We start from the raw sequence: 22,132 nt of genomic DNA, 5'->3' as shown, positions 1-22,132 counted from the left end.
CATTCGCTCCACTGTCACAGCTGCACGTTTGCCCTGTGTTGGACTTCCGGTGATCGGGACCTAGATACCCCCTTTAGTACCAGTGGAGATGTAAGACGAGGCTCTTGTGAACCGCGCCCCCTTTTTCCATCAGATTCCGTACCAAGGCCACAGCTTCAGCTGGCCAGGCGTCTGTTATGACTTCGGAGCAGAGCGAGTACATTCCTCTGAGAAGAACCAGTTTCTACCAGTATACAAAGTGCAGAAAACAAGTGAAAATCATAACATGGAAAGGCTCAGAAGATGGCGACAGCTTAGAAAATGGAGTCGCTCAAGCTTAGGCCACTATTGCCGTAAATGAGCAAAATTAGTATGCAAGACGGCATAAGAGTATGCCAAAGCCAATAGGCAAGCACTGCCATTAAGCAAGATAAAGTCGGAAACAGAAGAGACATAATCGAGCCCTACTTTGTAGCTTATTCATACTATGCAGGCCTACACATCACTATATTGGATCAAAATATACTGAGATGGTGATGGGCAACGGTCATAATCGGGCCATTCAACCATATAAATGGCACATTCATTACAGCCAGTTGGCACAGTGTATATTGCGTGATTACTATCTAATGTGTTTTATGATAATACAAAGGCTATTTTCGATATAACCTTATGTGGCGTTCCTTTTTGTGGTGGGCCTAGTGTGTTGCTGCTGTGTGTGTGTGTTGCGTAAACGCTTTACACATTGCCTCCGGGATAAGCCTGACTGCTCGTGCCAAGCTACTAAGGGGGTGAGCAGGGGTTATCTTGGCATGTAACTCACTTGCCCTGACTAGAGTGGTGGTCTCTGCCTGGCTTTGGCGCAAGCCTTAGCCAACCAGAGATCACATTTCTAACATTGGTTGGTAGCTGTGAGGATAGGACTTGCGTTTGCGCAGTACCCCAGCGACAACTGGTTGTACTACAAACTCTGCATTTAGATAATCGCGTGTTTGGGGATTATTATTTCTGAGTTCTACTTTATTATTCTCCTAAAAGTGTCATTTGTATATTGTGTACTCTTGCTTCAGCTCAGACACCTAGGTCTCCTGTGTTGCACGTGTCCCTGAGCGTCCTGCCAAAATGGAGTCTGCTTTTAATTTCTGTGGTCTGTTTAGATACAGTATGTGGGAGTGCAGTTGTGGTTTTCTGGATTCGCCAGTGAGTGTGGGGTCCAGTGGTGGCATCAATATAGAGTCCAGCGCAGGAAGTCCCATTCCCAGTTCCCAAAGTATGGTACCTTGTTCCCAAGAAGAGGAGTACAGGTTGAAATTCGGGACAGTAAGAAACTGTCGCACCAGTCTTGGGAGGAGTTTGCGGAGGAATGTAATGAGGCACTGGCTGTTTGGGTAGAGGTTAACACGGAACGTGATTTTCACGGACTGTTTGATCTAGTTATCAAAGAGCACCTGCTCAGTTGTTGTTTTCCGGGTTGCGCCAACACCTGTTGGGGGGTGCATTTTCTGATCTATGGCAGATTGCACTGGAAGCAGACTACTGGGAAAGTGCCAGAGGTTCTGAAGAGGCATTGGGGAGTGATCCCAAAAGTAGTGGTTCAGGTATCTTCCAGTCCTGTATTGGGGAAGAGGTTCAGTGTAGCCCAGCTAGGTCCCAGTGTAGTGGGAGGGGTGTAGGGGTTCACATTCTGTCTCAGTGGAGTAGGAGTGAGCGTGGGACTGTGTGTCCCCAGGTGCCCGAAACCCAGTCTCAGAACCTGGATGGTTTCTTCAGGGAACACCAGGTTGCGGGTCCAGGCTGTCCTGTTAGTCAATTTGAGAAGGATCTCCTAGTGTCTGGAGAACCTGGACCATCTGTAAATAGAGCTCCAGTGGTTTTGGTGTCTGGCGGTGCTGGTTCAGTAAGGAGGGTACAGAGGTCCGGATTGAGGGGTGAGGTGGGTGTTTTCCCCAGTGGAAGAACCAGTGGCTCAGGGACCAGCCAGTAGTGATGAGTTCCCTTAGAGTGACTATGGCGACACCACTTCTTTCTGGGGGATCTTCGTGCACTGTCAGGTGGACAGGGGACGGGAGATCTGCACCAGGCAGACTGTCACACAACATATGAGTCATGGGTTACCCTTGGGAGATACTGGGTAATTCCCCAGAAGTCCTGGAGTGCCAGGCAAGTACTCAGCCAAAGGGTTTAGACCCAAGGTTGGGAGGCCAGGTTCAGGATCTGCCTGACCTGGAGGGAAGGACGTCTGTAACCAGTGTCCTGACCGGTTCATCTTCCAGGGGTACCACTCCAGTTGGGAGAGTGCAAAACTCTGGAAGGGGATGCAGTGGCTGGGAGTCCTTGCCTCTGACCCTGGTGCAACCTGAGGGTGAACCATGACATTACATTAGTGCCATAAAGTCCTACTACAAAGTCCTTATATATTGAGATGTACACTACTTAGCCTCAATACTTTCTCATTTATGTGGTCCAGGTAAAAAAGTGAAGGGTGTTAAGGTCAGAGAACACTTTTGTATTTTTCTCAGAGTTCAAACCACTATACGTTGGTTGATCTGATAGTCTCTTATTACTTCAGTTGACTCTGCAATAGTGATGCTCTTGACCTTGGGATGTGAATGGGTAGGGTGGTGTGCCAACGTGTTTCGACCTTCAGGGTTGGATCTGTAGATTTACAAAGAAGGTCTTCCTCAGGGCTGTTGTAGTTTTCCTGTTGTAGGACACTTCGGCTGTCTGTTGTTTTGAGCTGGAAGGCTCTGAGACGGGATACGGTCGTTTGATTTTCATGCTTCCTATCCAACTTCGTCTCGGGATCCATAGACTAAGACTGATCGGAAGCGCGACAATCAAACAACCGTATGCGGATGAGAACACAACAAAGAAAGTGCTACAATTTAAAAACCAGAGCTTGGTAAAAAGAACGAGACCCTGAAAACAGTCAACGCATTCAATCCTTTTGAATAAAGAATCAAAATGGAAATCAGAAAAGAAACCGATAAAAAGAGCAAAAGCCGTCTCAGAGCCTTCCAGCTCAAAAAAACAGATAGCAGAAGTGCCCTACAACAGAAAAACTACAACAGCCCTGAGGAAGACCTCCTTTGTAAATATACAGGTCCAACCCTGAAGGTCGAAACGGGTCGGCACACCACCCTACCCATTCACCTACCCAAAATGCTTGTGAGATGCCCTAAAAGCAACCATCAGAGGGAACCTGATAGAAATCAAAGCCAGAAGGGACAGAGAAGCAAAAGCACAGCTAGACAAATTAGAAAAGGACATAAAACAACTAGAAACCCAACACATAGACAACACCTCAAACTCAGAGCTCCTTCTGGCACTTACAAGGAAGAAATACGAATTTAACAGAATCCTCAGTGAGAGGGCGGGACTGTGGATAAGACAGTATAAACAGATCAACCTCTGCGAAGCAAACCAGGCAAGAAAAACACTAGCGACATACCTCAAACGCTAGCAGAGACAGCACTGCATATCCACAATCACAGACCAGCACAACAAAACACACACATGCCACAAAGAAACCCTACACACCTTCATGGAGATCTATAAAGACCTATACACAAAAGACGTCAATATTTATAAGGCAGGCACCACAGACTACCTAAACAGACTTAACCTACCTAAGATATTGAAAGAGGAGGCGAAAACACTGGGCCAAGACTTCAAGGAGACCAAGATAGCAATAGCCATAAACTCACTAAAAGACAACAAAGCACCAGACCCAGACGGCTACACAGCACCCTTCTACAAAAAGTTCAAAGAACTACTTCTCCCAGTTCTGACCAAAACTTTCAACCATTGCGCAGAAGAAGGGACAATAACAGAAACAATGGCACAAGCCAACATAATTGTCATCCCAAAAGAAGGTAAGGACCCACAATGGCCCAAAAATTACTGCCCCATATCTCTAATTAACCTAGACTGCAAGATATACGCAAAAGTACTGGCCACAAGATTAAACAAGATACTACCCCAGCTGATTGGAAACAAGCAAGTAGGCTACATGAAATCTCGCATGTCCCACGACAACACAAGACTCCTATGCCAAGTCATAGAACACTCCTCAAACTCACTCCGCCCGGCTGTCGCAATCACACTAGCCGTCGAAAAGGCATTCGATCGAGTTTCCTGGCACTTCCTTGAGAAATGCTTGCAAGCGCACAACTTAGGGGACGAGTTCACGAAGAAAGTCATGGCGCTATACAAATAGCTGAAAGCGCAAATTGCCATAAATGAAGGCTCATCGACCCTGTTCGAACTAGAGAGAGGAACGAGGCAAGGGTGCCCGTTGACTCCGCTACTGTTTCTACTAGCCCTAGAACCCCTGACCACAGACACCCTATTGAACAGAGACATTACAGGGATCACAATTAACAAACAACAGTCAAGATTGCTGCCTTCGCGGACCACCTACTTATATTAACGAGGAACCCAGCCCACTCTATGGGGGGGCTCCTGTGCATTTCCTGTGGGGCCAAAGCTGCTGACCCTTACCTGCTGACTTGCGCACCCGGACATTCGCGCTCCTTAATCCCCGCCATCGCCGCAGCTGCCAGGACACCGCAGCGCGGCAGCCGGGATAGGGGACTACATCCCCAACATCCTTAGTGGCAGGACGCCGCCTCCAGCAACCAGGGAGCGCCCGAAGGCGCTTTAAAAGAAGGACTGCCCTCGGGGGAGCGGGGGGCTCCTGTACATTTCCTGTGGGGCCAAAGCTGCTGACCCTTACCTGCTGACTCGCGCACCCGGACATTCGCGCTCCTTAATCCCCGCCATCGCCGCAGCTGCCAGGACACCGCAGCGCGGCAGCCGGGATAGGGGACTACATCCCCCAACATCCTTAGCGGAAGGACGCCGCCTCCAGCAACCAGGGAGCGCCCGAAGGCGCTTTAAAAGAAGGACTGCCCTCGGGGGAGCGGGGGGGCTCCTGTGCATTTCCTGTGGGGCCAAAGCTGCTGACCCTTACCTGCTGACTCGCGCACCCGTACATTCGCGCTCCTTAATCCCTGCCATCGCCGCAGCTGCCAGGAGACCGCAGCGCGGCAGCCGGGATAGGGGACTACATCCCCCAACATCCTTAGCGGCAGGACGCTGCCTCCAGCAACCAGGGAGCGCCCGAAGGTGCTTTAAAAGAAGGACTGCCCTCCGCGTCGCGCGCGGGTAGCGCCGGGTGAAGCCGGGACAAGGGCGGGACCATCTAAGGCCATCATAGGCCAGAGGAGGCTGGGTCGGGTCATCCCCCCCTTGCATGTGAATTGACTGATTACGTGCTATAAGGAACACTGACTTAAGGTACCTTACCATCTGATTATATTTTTGGTATTCTACAGGTTCTTGCCAAGGGTCACTGTGGCCTGACTCCCGACATTGTTCTTGCTTTGTTTGTTACAAGCTGTTACATTGTCGTGCAAGGGGGTCTGTAGAAAACACTCCTTGGAGGGTGACTTGCTCAGGGGAAGAATGGACTATTACTTCAAGAGTGCTCTAACCCCCATTGCTAGCGAATTGGAAAGACTTGATCGATCTCCTGCCATGGACAGTCCTCTTACCAAGGGTTCTCCCTCACAGACTGCTGATATAGCTCCACCTATATCATTATTGGAAGAACTCAATCTATTGTGTAAAGCCTCGTATGTCCCTGTGAATATAGAAAATGTGCTAACTCCCGTTCCAATCTCCCCTATAGCTATGACTAGTTCTTCCCAACCGACCCAACCGACCCAGATTTTACAGGACCCAATTCACCCAACATCAAACTTCCCACCCATCGTTCCAACCCAGGTGCCCTCGGCCAAAAGGAAGAGAGATAAAGTTAACCAAACAGGCAATCAGGTTAAGAAACAAAAATTAGGCCGACAGCGACCAGTACACAATACCGCTAGCACTAAAAATCCGAATGTACTTGTACAGGATTCCCTATTATCCGCGCTTGAAAATATCATTAAATCTATTATATCCCCACTGCTCGATAAAATAACTAGCCTAGGGGATAGACTAACGGGACTTAAAGAAGCAATAAAGGCTAACTCGCTACCTACAAAAACCTTGGGAGGACCAGTACCACTACAGTGCCCACCCCCCATTGAATCACCTATCTCTAACACACCTATCGGTAAACAAATAGCTGCCCCACCCGTGAACATTTAAAAAAAACTCGAAAGCAGCCACGACACCACAGTGTTCTCACCCCAGGGTTGGGCAAAATAAAGAAATGTCATCCCAAAATAGAATAGCAGCTAGTCATAACACCATGCCACGTAAAACTAATCACCTTCACTTGCCACCAGAGGCAGCTTCCATTGTGTCTGTCCTCGCAGGTATACCAGAACTCCCAAAGGGAAAACATGAAAGTCAGCAGGATCTAAGGAACAAGGTAGCGTTCTGGTTAACTAAGAATAGACCATTGCCCGCCAATATAGATGGCACTATTCTAAGCGTTAGAAGGGTGGGCTGGCTAGGACCCCTTGTAAAAAATACTGTGGGCGATTTGGTTCTTGTAAAATTCAGCAACAAATATGTCGTCCCATACCTCAAATCCTGGCAGCCGCAAATAGGTGATGGTCCAATATCTACTTGGAGTTTAAGCAATTTTTACCCTAGATATTTATATGTCCCGCCGCACCGTTAAGTAACTCAGAGTAACTTCCGGACGGCTAGAAGTGGTCTTGTACTGAATGGCCCCATCTCCCCCTTTTTTAATTTTGTTCATTCCTTTTGTTGTCCAGTGATTAGCTGAATTTTAATTCCTTTTTTTTTGATTTAATCACTTTTTCTTAAATGTTTGTTAATTTCTTGCTAAATGAAATGTCTTTGATGTGTTGATGTATATATATGTGTCGTTGTTGCTTTTATGATTTTACATTGAAATCGAATAAAGCTAATCTAATCGAATGTCTCCACATTGGCGGCAAGGATAAAAACGATCTGCCTATACAAAGCAATGAGCTGCAACATTCAAGAACCGCTGTAATGGTTGCGGTTGAAATGGGAGGAAGACCTGGGAATCCCAGTCCTGGAGGCAGCCTGGGAGAGTATAGTAGAGAGGACACCAAAAGCATCCTGAAATGCAAGGTTTAAGCTCATTAACTATTACGTCCTGCAAAGGACTTGCCTCACTCCGGCATGCATTAGGAAATGCTTCCAATTGTAGGAGGCATCTTGCCCCAGGTGTGGATACAGGGAGGCACATATACTGCATGTGTTCTGGGACTGCCCAAGCTGACCTCATTCTGTGAAGAGGTAATACACATAACAGAAACTATAATCGACAAAGAGACCCTGCACACCCCAGAACACTGCTTGTTGGGCTAATTTCCACAAACTGCCAAGACATAAACAACCAGGAAATTCCAGGACCTGGCGTTTGTACTGGCCAAACGGGAGATCACTAGAAATTGGAAATCGCCAGGTGGGCCGAGGGTAGGAATTTGGAAGCGAGAGCTTGAAACAAGCATTTACAATGCAATGGTCTCGGCATTATTAAAGGTAGAGCTATTGGCATTGCTCATGACATTTTTTTTTAAAATCATAAATAAATGGCATTGTCATTTACATTGCCAATAGCTTAATCGTTAAATAAATGGGATTGCCATTTACAATACCAATAGCTTAATAGCTCGCAAATGCATGACCCATTGCATTTACACCCACACAGAGCCAGACACACACACACACACACACACAGAGACACACACACACACAGAGACACACACACTTAGAGCCACACACATACACACACTTAGAGCCACACACACACAGAGCCACACACACACACACACAGAGCCACACACACACACACAGCCACACACACACAGAGCCACACACACATACACCGAGCCCCACACACACATACACCGAGCCCCACACACACATACACCGAGCCCCACACGCACATACACCGAGCCCCCCCCCCACACACACACCCAGACCCAGAGCCACACACACACACACAGAGCCACACACACACACAGAGCCACACACACACACACACACACACACACAGAGCCACACACACAGCCACACACACACACACAGCCACACACACACACAGCCAAACACACACACAGCCAAACACACACACAGAGCCACACACACACATACACATACACAGAGCCCCACACACATACACCGAGCCCCCCCACACACACACACCCAGACCCAGAGCCACACCCAGACCCAGAGCCACACACACACACAGAGCCACACACACACACACAGCCACACACACACACACACACACACACACACAGCCACACACACACATACAGAGCCCCACACACACATACACAGAGCCCCCCACACACATACACACACACCCAGAGCCACACACACACCCAGAGCCACACACACACATCCCCAGAGCCACACACACACCCAGAGCCACACACCCCCAGAGCCACACACACACCCAGAGCCACACACACACCCACAGAGCCACACACACACACCCAGAGCCACACACACACACCCAGAGCCACACACACACACCCAGAGCCACACACACACACACCCAGAGCCACACACACACACACCCAGAGCCACACACACACACCCAGAGCCACACACACACACACCCAGAGCCACACACACACACCCAGAGCCACATACACACACAGGAGAGCAAGCACAGCGAGGGGGCAGGGAAGCAAGAACCGCGAGGGGGCATGGAAGCTAACACAGCCAGGGGGCAAGGAAAGCAAGCGCAGCCAGGGGGCAGGGAAAGCAAGCGCAGCCAGGGGGCAGGGAAAGCAAGCACAGCCAGGGGGCAGGGGAGCAAGCACAGCCAGGGGGCAGGGGAGCAAGCACAGTCCGGGGACAGGGGAGCAAGCACAGCCAGGGAGCAGGGGAGCAAACAGCCAGGGGGCAGGGGAGCAAGCACAGCCCTCTGGATCTCCTCGGTACGGCTATCGGCAACGGTCCTACCAACTCCCACGCATCTCGCGTGAGACGCGAGCCTGCCTGTCCTGAGGTGTGACGGTGCCTGGCACAGGCTCCGTGGTTCCCTTGTCTTTCCCGCCCTGCTCCCCTCCCAACCATGTGACTGGTGTTGGTTGGCACGAGGCCCGGGGTCCCACACTGTGTGAGCCCCAGTTCCTGCCAAGCTCTGCCATGCTTTCCTGATGTTGTTTTGCCGGGTCCGTTTACATTGAGGAAGGCCACCTGGCAGCCCAGTTTGGCCAGCCCCAGCCAGACGTGCACAAAGTCTGGCTCATTGCTCATGAGCAGGGCCACCGTGTCCCCTTTCTTGAACGATGCATGGCGGAGAAAGACCTGGGCCACCCGGTTGCTCCTGCAGTCCACTTGCCGATAGGTGTGGCTTTGCCCTTCGAAAATCAGGAACTTCTTGTCGGGCACGCTCTCTGCCACGGCCAGAAAGCGGTCCAGGACCGTCTCCACACGACCTCTGCGCTTGTAGAGCTTCACGTGCAACCCGCTGCGGAGCACCTTCAGCAAGTAGCCCAGGTCGAGCCAGAAGTAGGGAAAGAAGAGCCGCAGCACGAGTTGCAGGGCCAGCAGCGCCGCCGCACAAGCGGAGAGACCGGCCAGAAGCATGGGTGCAGCTGCGGAGAGCAGGGGCCGCCAGAAGAAGTGCAGTCTCATCACTCGTGGAGCAGCAGAATCCCGCCTGTAACAGGCAATCGTGGGTCTTTCAGTACGGAATGGGCGTTTTCATGTGCGCGAACTGCCTACTCTGTCAGCGGGGTGCACCTTACGGTACAAGAGTTCAGCTGATCGGAATTGAAAAGAAAAACAACACTGGATGTTCTGTAACTTGCATCTTTGCCCTGTCCCTCCACCCTAGAATCACTGCGTCAGGTATCACTACTTCCTTATTAGTTCTCCAGGAGTTCCTCACTAATCTAGTGATATTGTATACTATGTCGTGAAGGTTCAACCTATAGCGTATCCTAGGGGCGCTGATGCGCTATCTACAGTCCTTAGTGCTCTTGATGTGGTCTCCCACCCCCCCTCCCCTTCCCATAGTCCCACCACTTCCACATGTTATCTCAGTCTGTTTTCTAGTGCTATGTACCAGGAGGCAAAACAGTGATGTAATTGGAATATAGTAGGAGTTTACCACGTACCAGTACCGTTCCCACACATTATTCTACATTCCCAATGAGAATAAATAGAACTGGATACTAAAACCACTAATCAAAATACCAATACTATGTGGGAACAGTGTTTTCCCAGGTAATAAAACTGCCTAACTTTTACACAACCATATTTAGGTTAGATTTCTTTCCTTCTACATTCTAATAATAACCAACATGGATGATGTGTGCCATATAGATGGCTTTTATTTCAGTTTTGTAGTTTCAAAAGTTATGTTTATTTACTGGTCTGGCATTAACACGTTTTCTCCTGAAACATAATGGAATTTCTATGATAAAGTTCTTTTCATGAGAACAAATTATATATTTCTTGGATTTCAGGTTATGACGATGTATATAAGGTCACTGGCTACAGCAACGACGTCAATGGGGAGTCTAAATGTGCAGTCCAATTTTTAGGTAAGTTGATAATACTCTGGCAAATGAATATATTGTGCAGTATGATTATGTATTTATGTATTTTATTTTTAGGAACCTGAATTGAATAAGCATTTGGAAAACCAATAGATTCTGCCTTTGTACTGCCCACAAAGGCATTTTGGCTTTGCTAATGTGTTTTACGGATGCTGTTCAATATTGGCACCTGAAGAAAAAAAAAGTTTTTTGCTGATGACTTGGAGCATCAGCCAAAAAATGGAATGGTGTTTATGCGCACATGCAACATATTTTGTTACGGTGGCCCAGCATCATGACGTATGTGTGCACATGCATCACTACGCATATGTGACAGAGCTACCATTTTTTAAATGTATTGTTCCAAGATGGTGGACAGCAATCTTGGAGCAGTAAATAAAAAAAAATACCCAAAAGCATGTTTTGAAAATGAAGCAGTCTGGCACATTATTGCTGCTGCTGAAGATCTATGTTTTTGCTGTGCAAGAGCGGATGAATGTAGAAGTCACAACTGGGGGATTATGGAGCAAACTAAGTGTCAGGGGATCAATAAAAAAGTTTGAGGGGAGGGAGGAAGAAAATAAAAGGAAAAATGTTGGGGTTACCAGCCAGATAAACTTGTAAGAATCATGAGCAACTCTTACGAGGGAATGACCTGCAAGATAGTCCATGGAGGACAACTCACAGAAGCCTTCCATGTCAGGACCAGAGTCCTCCAGGGTTGTTTGTTCTCACCTCTTCTCTTCCTGCTGGACATAGACTTGATCAGGAAGACCTTCACAGCAAGGAGTAGAAATGGGATCCAGTGGAAACCTTGGATGCAGCTTGATGACCTGGTCTTGGCAAACAACTTGGCCAGTCTCATCTGCAGATGCAAGGCAAGACAAGACCGACAATGTGGCAGCCACATCAGCAGCAATTGGACTCAACATCCACAGGTAAAAAACACAAGTTCCTGAAGGCCAACACAGCCAGCACAACTGCAGTCACTGTTGCACACGTTGTGCTAGATGATGTTGAGGCCTACTCCTACCTGGGCAATGTCGTAGGCAAGTAGGGCAGCACAGACGCCAACGTGAAGGTAAGAATCGGCAAAGCAACGGCTGCCTTCATTCATCTAAAGAAGATCTGAGGTCCAAGGACCTAATACTGCAAACCAAGATCACATTTTTTTAATACCAATGCAAATTTGGTCCTTCTGTATCGAGCAGACACTTGGAGGACAACAGTGACTGCCACCAACAAAATGCAGACCTTTATCAACACCTGTTTGAGGAAAATCCTCCAAATCCACTGGCCAAATACCATCAGCAGCAACAACATATGGCAGCAGGCTTTCCAACTCCCTGTGCATGAATGCATTATTAAAAGACTTTGTGGCTGGATAGGTCACACCTTCCTCAGGCCCACATCAAATACCAAATATAAGAAATAGAGAGTAACCATTGAACCAAAAAGGGAACTGGGTAAATTACAATATTAACACAAACGTGTTCCCTTGGTGATTTAATATTATTCTATTCTCACAATATGTTATTTCACCTAATCATTTGCACTCCACACATCAGTATCTCCCAGTTAGTTTTCAACCTCACTGTATTATGATTTTCACTCACCCCGTATATAGAAGTAGAACCACAAAGGCGTTAAATTCAAAACCGGTCTACAAGTCCAAATGTACATTCCATTTAATTTTATTAAAACATATTCTCTTCTGAGTTTATCAGTTTAAAATGTTTTACTTTTGATTTTGTAACAACTCATCATATTCCAATATGTTAGCATATATATTTGTACATTATACAATTCATAATGCCAAAATACAACCTCACATTAAAAACATTTTATACAACCACAAGTTATAACACCACAGAGGTTTATTGTCGACGCGTTTCGGTGGACTCAGCTATTCGCCCCACCTTCCTCAGGACAGTTAAAAAACACAATCTGAAAATACAAAAATTCAAAATCACTAAAGTACATTTGGAGTTACATTTTTTATATATATTACATAGTCCGTTATTTACTTAAATCGCCTTTCTACTGTTTTTGCTGTTTGTAGTCCCACTTACATCTTAATTATTATATATTATTCGGCATTCCTGCATTCATCATTTATACTACGCCCTTTAAAGCTCTTCTGCGGGTTATTTAACTACCCCCTTGCTATTTCACGTACTTGGAACTATATTTTTCGTACCTTTTTAAAACCATGTGCGAATATTCGGATAGCCGCAGTTTGCTTCACCAACGTATTAATTTGGCAACTGCAAAAACAGATGATTGTCTGTTTAAGATTCTAGGGATCTCATCCCCCTTCCTTTCCACACACTTAAAACTGTACTTTTCATACCTTTTTAAAAGCTTGTGCAAATATTCTTGCTGTTTCATATAGGGATAGCTGCAGTTTACTTCATCATATGTTAATTTGGCAACTGCAAAACTGATAATTATCTGTTTAGTATTCTTGGAGAATTCTCTCTCAATTTGTCTTATATAGTCTCATTTAGTCACTCACTCACCCTTGTTGATGATACCAGGTTTATTCGTGCAGGAGCTCCCTTATTCTACTCTCTTTTCGCCTTGATTTTCTATTACTTCAAGTCCTCAAGTACATTCTTTACTTCCTGAATAAACAGTATATTGGGTGGGCATTAGTCACGGAATAATTTAAGTTCCAGTGTTTATATTGAACGTATTGCACGAAGCGCTCACCATTAGTTGTACATTTTTGTCTTTCTCTTTGTCAGGTGTAGCCGCATACATTTAGAGCACCTTTCTTTCTTTTTATGGGATTTATTCAATTATCCACAGGTTCTGCTCTGTAATAAAGAGACTGATTCAAATAATCTATTTAATTAATGCACAAAGGCAATTGATTGTATATTCTTCTTGATGTATCACTCGTTTTTACTTTGCTTGCAAGTCGATATCTATACTGCTGCTCTTAATAGCTTATGGTGATATTGAGGATAAACCTCACTCCTACTCACTATTTACAGCGTTAGAAACGTGTTCTATATAGGTATCCACATGACCAAATCTATATTTTTACTACACTTTCCACTATTCTCATCGCTGTTATTCCCAGTTTCCCCGTTCGTTTCAAGCAATGATCCAATACTTTGCTGTTACATTTATATATATATTCTCTCTTTGCCCGTGCCAAGGCCATCATTATTATTATCAATTGCACCCGCTGCGGCATATCTATCGTTTATATTAATTCTCCATTCAGACTCTCCAGGATTTCGCGGTTTGCCGCAAAATCGGCACTTTTGTAAAAATGCTGCGATATTTACATAAGTGCCAGCGAAATCGGCACTTTTGTAGAAATCACGGCATTTTTACAAAAGCTAATCCATGCTGCTATATCCTGGGGGGTCTGATTATGGCAATAATTCGTTAGATTGATCTCGCTGTGCACTTTCTCACAAAACCTGAGGGCTTTGGGGATTGCTAGTAGCAGGTGTTAAGTTTATAGTTTGCCCTTCGGTGGCCTTTCTACTGGCAACACAGTGTCCACGTTGTTCCCAGCTGTTAGCTGGTTTCTATCTTTTAACGTATGAACTGTGCTGATTTGTAGTGTGGTTTTCCCATTAGTCGTGTCCATCTAGCTCTTCTTTAACTAGTCTTTTTGTTGTATCCTGCTTTTGTAAAGCTGTTAGATGCAGAAGCACTTGGAAGCTGCATTAGTGTTGAGGTCATTATCTATACATGTATATAGTCTGTATACAGATGTGCAAATAACATTAAATTATTTATTACATTTTTTGGTGTGAAAGTAGCAATGACTCACAAGTTGTCAAACCTGCAGTAGGCTACAAAACCCCTCAACTCCCTTAATAGCGGTACTGAAAAGCATACTACTCTTTTCGATCTGCAAGTATAGTAGGTACCATGCTGTGTTTTGCACGCATGATAGTTATGAAGAAAGTTATTTAACCAAGCACAAGGAGTGGAACTGGCACCAGTTGTTTTATTCTGTGATGTGGAACGTGGAATCCGTGCGGCATTCTGCAGTGACTATTCAAGTTAGTTAAGCTATACTATGGGGAGAACTTTGAATTTTGCCTGCATGTCTCTTTCTGCGTCCATTAATATTCTTATTTGAAATAATATGGTGTATTGTGGTGAATGTATTTTTCATTGAAACAAGAAAGAAAGTTGATAAAGGCAAGTGATGCTTCTTTATTCACAAAACCAAAAAATATAAGCAGGTCAAAGTATAGTTTGCTTGCGTATTCTCCTCGAGCTGTAGGAAAAATGGCCAAATAAAATGCCGCAAAATTGCCGCAAAATTTCCATATTTGTGCCGCTAAATTTCCATTCTTGTGCCGCTAAATTTGCTAATTCATGCCACTATATCCTGGGGGGTCTGTCTATTGTGTCTAGCATTGACTCATACTATATTTGTCAAATGGGAAACATGACCCAGAATTTTGCATTCCCTGTGCTCTATACCGAACACGCCTTCCTTCTATTTTGGCCCATTATTAGTACTCGTCAACACATTTCCTCCCCCCTTTTTTTTCCGCATGCACGTTTCTCGCCAATTCATCTTTTATTTTACTGCGAGTGTCATTAAGAGGTACATTAATTATCACAATCAAATGTGCACCTAACTTGGCTCAGTTTTTATTCGCATTCAGTATTACTTTGAGTACGCAATACTGCTATTTTGTTCCCTTATTTGCATAGCGTTCTCACCTGTTTTTTTTTGTAGTTTTTTTAAGTAAATCCTTCTGTTATATCGAGCCAAAGAAAAAGACACGCCGGTGGAGTTCCGGCTTTTATATTAATTGTCACAATCACGTGATTCTTTATTTTGGTCCCGTGATGTGCCCCCGACCACTCGTCTTTTTAATCTGTTATTGCGGGCGCCATCTTGTCATCGTATATTTAAAAAACACTGCTGTGTCTTTTTCTTTACGATTGGAACATATTTATTCTTATTACCAAGTCTCTATTTACTCTAAGATAACGCTCGTCCCACCTAGTGTAACAAATGTTTTTGCGCTGCTTAGTAGAGTTGTACTGATTGTGTCATTCGTTTAGCCTCTTGCTGCACTATTATCAATCTAATTAGAATTATGTCAATATATAATGGTACGTGGGTTTATCCAAGCCATTTCTAATGCATGATAATGCCTAATGTGCACGTTCTATAGCTACCCACATTGGACATATTGAGGTTCAATAATCTAACAACCCGAGTTTTCAGACTTTTTTTCAACCGCACAACGTGTAGTATTATTAACCTCACTCCTGTTGATGGTTGATGGTTATTGATATATGAATTCCTGTCCTTACAGTTTCAATTATGCATCTATCTATACATGAACAACAATATTTTCCCATTATTGCTAATCCTTTGCTTCCCACCAGATACATTGTTGAAGCCATATCCTCTGTTTGTACACTTTTCTTATTGGATATTTTTATTATGTGTCTACATAAAAGGAATATAAAAGGAATATTCAATGTAATTTTCTATTATAGCACATATGATTATTCAGTCATGTTTACACTGCTTAGTCCCTCCTTATCTGTATAGCCTCTCCTATTCTTCACGGCTATTCAGACCATGTGTGTATGTTTTAAATTTACACATGAAGAACTGTTCTCGTGTTTTATGTTTTTTCTCTATATTCCCCCTCTTTAGACAATACTGTTCTTTCTAATACACACCATTGTAAGTCTTCCACTTTATGTTAATATTGGCTCCAGTGTTCAGTTAAGGGAGCGTTGCATTTGTTTGTCCGTATAGCGGATCTATGTTCATTCAGGCGTACCCGAATTTCCTTCATAGTTTCTCCTACGTATCCTTTCCCACAAGGGCACATAATTAAATATATTAGGTTCTTTGATTTGCAATTAAGCATATCTCTGAACGTATGTTCATCATCATTTAATCCGATTTTCTGACCTGATATTGACTTACAGTTTAAACATGCACTACATGGGAATGTACCTATTATCCTAGGGCAACTGTTTGTATCAATGCTCCTTTGTTGTGCTATCCCCTTTTCTCTATATGTTTTGACTAACCTGTTTCTAATGGTTTTATTTCTCCTATAGGAGAATAATGGTTTATCTATTTGTGCTGTGTTTCTATCCTGTAAGTAGCTCCAGTTCCTGTTGATGATATTTTTAATCTTATTGCTAACTATAGAGAAATTTGAGATAAACACTATTTTGTCCATCCACTGCTTTTCTCTCTGATTGTCTTCAAATAGAGACTCTCAATTATAAAATGTAGCTCTTTTGTAGGCTTGCTTTATATTTCTATTAGGGTAACCCCTGCTCAGTAATTTCTTCAAGTTTTCTGCATGTTTTTCAAAATCTTTCCTGTCAGTGCAGTTTCTGCGCAAACGCAGAAACTGGCCAAAAGGGATGTTATTCTATTGGCACTTCGGGTGATCACTGTCATAGTGTAACGTCGTGTTCCTATCTGTGGGGTTCAAATGAAGATCAACCGTCAATTGATCTTCTTTTCTCTGTATCTTAATATCCAGGAAATCAGTGTTGTTGACTCCTGGCCGAAGTAAATCTGAAATTGGGGTCCCACTCAATGAATTCATTTTCCTCTCCATTCCAAATAAAAAATATATCATCTATAAAACGTGACCAATTGGTCACGTTCTCATAGAATGGGGCAGCCTCGCTGTAAATGTGTTTTTCCTCAGAGGTACCAACATAGAGGCAAGCCAGACTAGGAGCACAGGTAGCCCCCATGCTGGTACCCTTGATTTGACAATATAAGTCTTCCTCAAAGATAAAAATATAATTTTTCAAAATTATCTCTGTCAGTTCTATTACGAAATAAGATTGCTCAGACAAGTCACCATTCTCATCCTTAAGAAGGTCTCTCACTGCTTCTACTGTAGCTATCTGAGGTATATTTGTATAAAGTACTTCAATGTCTAGAGAAACTAGCCATTGATTGCACCCATCAAATTTTAAGCCTTCTACCTTCTTGATCATGTCTGTGGTGTCTTTTTATATACGATTTTTGTTGCGACACCAGCGGACTCACAAATTTGTCTACATAGATGCTTAATGGTTCAGTTGGCGAGTTTAAGCTTGATACAATGGGTCTCATTGGTGGATCCTCCATATTTTTATGGACTTTTGGTAAGCCATATATTGCGGGTAGCACTGGGTGAGGATTATATAAAAAAATTATATTCTTCCATCAAACACACCAGGCAAGCTCAGACCTGGAACCCTAAAGGAAAAGAGGAAGGATGACGAGGCCTCGAGGCTGATTCAAGCAGATGGGTTACACCTGGAGGTATTTGGATAAAATATTGAGTTTTGAGTATTGAGTTACAGAAATATCAGTAACAAAATCATGATACAAAAATATTGTGATGCAGAAATATCGTTGTCAAGAATATCTTTGTTAATATAGTTTTCAATAATATAGTTGGAAAAAATATCATTTTTTTATTTATCTGTGTTTTAGATCATATATATTCTTTTTATGTGTTAATATTGCTTTTATAATTGGTAATTATAATTTTAAATATAGTTTGTAGTTTTAAGTGATTTTTAATTGAATTGCTAATAGTGATTTGCAACATCACACTGGGTTGCTAGATTTGTAGGGGTTTAGGTTGGGAAGTTAAGTATAAGTAATGATTCATTTACTATTTAATTGATTATGTATTAAGTTAATTGTGGAATATATTTTTTAAGTTATAAAACACAGGCTGCTGAGTTTGTAGGGCTAGGTTACGTAGGATAATTAAAGAATTAATAATTATTTGTTTATGTAAATTATGAAATAATTATATTTAGTTATATATTAGATAAAGGCTGGTTAGTAGAGGTGGGGGAAGTTAAGTAATTAACTTATTAATAATAGATTAATTATGTTAATTGTATACTTATTTATTTTAGTCACATTTTTGTAAAATGTTTGTTTTTTACTTTTATATATCTAATTTTTGGGGTGAATTAATAATGTTCATATAATTAGTTTTATATTTGTTTTAAATTAATAGGATTATTCAAGTATGTTCATTTTTATGACAGGCCTAGTTCCATCACTGCTTTGTCTTCAGTTAATTCAATCGAACTCAAATTCCCACTCCAGCACAGACTGGAGTGGGAATAGTAGATCTAATATTCCCAGACTTCAATACCTTTCTTAATATGTTTTAAATGTCTATATTAATTGTTTCATTGTATAATTCTTTTTGGGTGTGTGTATTGCAAAACCACAACCCCTTTCTCAAACCGAGATTAAACCAGAACTCCAGGTGTTTTTTCACTCTATTTATTTTTTAGTGATGACATCTACGCGCTTCAGCTGCTGCTCACAGCCTTGGTCACGATACAGAGCCTATTTGTTTTCTCATTTTAATACTCGCACATTGTAAAAAAGAGTCCACATAGACAGAGGACAGTTACCATTGCAAAACGAGGCAGTAAACTTGGTTACTATAGGCGCCATCTTAGAACACTTCATATTGCACATGATGTCTCTTGATTTTCAATGCCAATGCATATTAACCCCATTAAAATTAATTTGATTTGATTAGTTCCATATCAATTAATGAATCTGAAAATGAGTAATACATTACAAAAGCAAAATTCCAAATGATTGAAAAGTGCATTTGTTCTTATTGTTCTTTAGCTGTCAATGTACACCAAGAAGTTCTAAGTGTATCTCACAGTGACCGCCTCCCTTACATAAAGTGCCAGTGCTAACTTTATTTTTCAATTTCATTCTCATTTTATTTTTACAAGAAGAAAAGGATTTTTAATTTTTTTAATGTTTTTCTTCCTTTCTGTTACCTTAATTCACAATTTCTTAAAGTCCTAGTGCTCATTCCTATTTCTAATATAACGTGCTTTTAACAATAAAGTGCCTACTGTCCTCCTCCAAACTTACCAGCAATTTCATTCTAAATGGCTCTCTTGAGTGTGCAAACTCTACAGCAGTTTTCAATACAGGAATGTGAAGAAATCCTCGTCTATATTTATTTAATCCATTCGGCTCTTTGCTATCTAGTACAAGGGTGTAGTAAGTTTCCAACTTTCGTAATTCCTGTTCCCACTCCTCCTTCTTATAGGTACTTCCGCTATGCAGCTGTAACAAATTTAATAATGATGGATCACTTTGATGTTCTTTTTAAAGTGCCTGGCAACAGAGGAACTGTGATCTTTATTGATTATTGCTCTTCTATGCTGCAAGATTCTTTTATGAACTGGTAATGTGGTTCATCCTACATATGTCTTCTCGCAGGGGCATTTTAAAACTTATACCACAAAACTTGATTTACAGGTTAAGAAACCTCCTATTTTCACAGTTTTATTAAAAACAGTTTTAAAAATTGAGAGGTTCTCCCCATGGTGACATGCTTTACATTTCGAACATTTTTTTAAAACTTCTGTTTGTTGTAACCAGGTTTGATTTGCAGTGTTCTCTTGATATTCACTTCTTACAATTTGGTCTTTTAAAGATTTTAGATTTCCTATGTGTTATTTCAGGATACTTCTTAGTATAAGATCAAATTGTGGGGTCGCCTCTAATAATGTGTCCGTGATTCTTTAAAATACGTCTTTCTACTACCGGAATACACCAAACCCAAGTCCTGAAGAGACTCAAGAACTCAGCTACCAGACTCATCCTTGATCTCCCCAAACAGACCCACATCACCGCCGACCTCCGGAACCTCCACTGACTGCTCATCCAGAACACATGCCAATTCAAGATTCTGACACATGCCTACAAGACCCTCCATGACCAAGGACCAGTCTACATCAACCACTACCTGAACTTCCACCAACCCTCCTTACACCTGTGCTCTGCCTCCCTTGCCCTCGCACACACTCCCTACATCCGCCGAAGCTACAGTGGAGGACGATCCTTCTCCTATCTTGCCGCCAAGTCCTGGAACAACCTCCCCTTCACTTTCAAACATCATCCTTTCTCCCAAAATTCATTAGGTTTAAAGCGTATTTTTTGTTTTTCGTATAACAAAAAAAGAGAACAAAAGCATTACAAAATATCTCGCCTGCATCCACTGGCTGGTGAGGACCAAGAGTAAGCAAGGGAAAGATCAGTAGCGGGGGATAAGAGTGAGGTGGGGGATGGGGTACCAGGAGTTTAGTGAGCGGGCAGTTTGATGCTTCTCCTCAGTAAAAAGCCACATCTACTCAATGGCATTTATAATTGTGTGTGTTGTGTGAGGGAGAGTTAAACAGTAGTGTGTTCTGCTGGTATAAGGCAAAGTCATCCTAGGTATGCCTGACAGGTCAGTTCTCTGAATTCCTTTGTAAGGAATTGCATGCAGGAACCCCAGGTTTTATCAAATTGAGGCAACCGTTGCTCGGAAACCGATGTAAGATTTACCATTCCCAAACGGTTCCAGATTTTATGAAGCCAATCGATGTGAGTTAGTATTTTGGTTGTGCCCCAGCAAGCAAAAGGACTTATTTAGCACCGCATATGGTTAATGTAATGGCCCATCCCAGCATAGATTTCATAGGATAGGTCAGGGTGTTGGGGAGGCCCAGTAGGACATAATTCAGGAATCTAGGAAGTGTAGTGTCATACATTTTATCAATGGCATCTAGCATTTCTTGCCAGAAATGGTGAATATAAGGGCAATGCCAAAGAAGGTGTATTAGAGTCCCTACCTGCCCACAGCCTCTACAGTAATTTGGGTCTCCCGTCCACTTCCATTGCTCTGTACCCGGTGGTGTAATTCTAGTAGTGTGCCAGTTTATGGAGTGTCTCCTTGCCGGTGGCACTGCTTGCTGACATGTTAGCCCATTTCTAAATGTCTGACCACTCTTTAGGGGTGAAGGAACGTTCAATCAATCAATCAGTCAATCAAGAAATTTGTAAAGCGCGCAACTCACCTGGAGGGTCTCAAGGTGCTTGAGGGAGAGGGGTCCGCTACTGCTCGAACAGCCAGGTCTTGAGTTGCTTCCTGAAGGAGAGGTGGTCTTGGGTAAGACAGAGGTGAATGGGGAGGGAGTTCCAAGTCTTGGCTGCCAGGTAGGAGAAGGATCTTCCTCCCATGGTGGCTCTTCGAATGTGTGGAACGGTGGCGAGGGCGTGGCTGGTTGATCGTAGCTGGCGGGTGGGAGTGTAGAAGGTCAGGCGGTTGTTGAGGTACCTGGGGCACAGGTCGTGGAGGACCTTGTGTGCGTGGGTGAGGATTCAGAACGTGATTCTCTTGCTGACGGGGAGCCAGTGCAGGTCTCTGAGGTGTCCGGCGATGTGGCTGTGTCGGGGGATGTCCAGGATGAGTCGTGCGGAGGCGTTCTGGATGCGTTGGAGTCTTTTCTGTAGTTTGGCTGTGGTTCCGGTGTAGAGGGTGTTCCCGTAGTCCAGTTGGCTGGTGACGAGCGCCTGGGTGACGGTCTTCCTGGTTTCGGTGGGGATCCAACGGAAGATCTTTCGGAGCATGCGTAGGATGTTGAAACATGATGATGAGACGGCGTTGACTTGTCTGGTCATGGAGAGGGAGGAGTCCAGGATGAAGCCCAGGTTGCGTGCGTGGTCTGTTGGTTTGGGTGCGCTGCCCAGGGCAGGGGGCCACCAGGAGTCGTCCAGGCAGAGGGTGATGTTCCAAGGATGAGGACTTCCGTCTTGTCTGAGTTCAGTTTCA

General features: G+C 43.8%; 1 protein-coding gene across 3 annotated transcripts in view; it reads left to right on the top strand.

Moving 5' to 3' along the window:
• BEND7 (BEN domain containing 7) overlaps positions 1-22,132 on the top strand; it is a 302,748-nt gene that overhangs the window by 9,208 nt on the left and 271,408 nt on the right. For all 3 annotated transcript variants that reach the window (XR_015295595.1, XR_015295594.1, XM_086919666.1), the window contains exon 2: positions 10,425-10,502. Coding sequence is in view for 1 of the 3 variants with exons in the window: in XM_086919666.1 (XP_086775792.1) it covers positions 10,425-10,502 (78 nt within the window). In the remaining 2 variants the exon portion in view is untranslated. The remainder of the gene's footprint in view (positions 1-10,424; positions 10,503-22,132) is intronic.

This window comes from Lissotriton vulgaris, chromosome 1_1, assembly GCF_964263255.1.
Source record: "Lissotriton vulgaris chromosome 1_1, aLisVul1.2, whole genome shotgun sequence".
In the NCBI taxonomy this organism is placed as follows: Eukaryota; Metazoa; Chordata; class Amphibia; order Caudata; family Salamandridae; genus Lissotriton; species Lissotriton vulgaris.
Note: the sequence above shows the minus strand (reverse complement) of the source record. Positions and strands in the feature narration are given on the sequence as shown.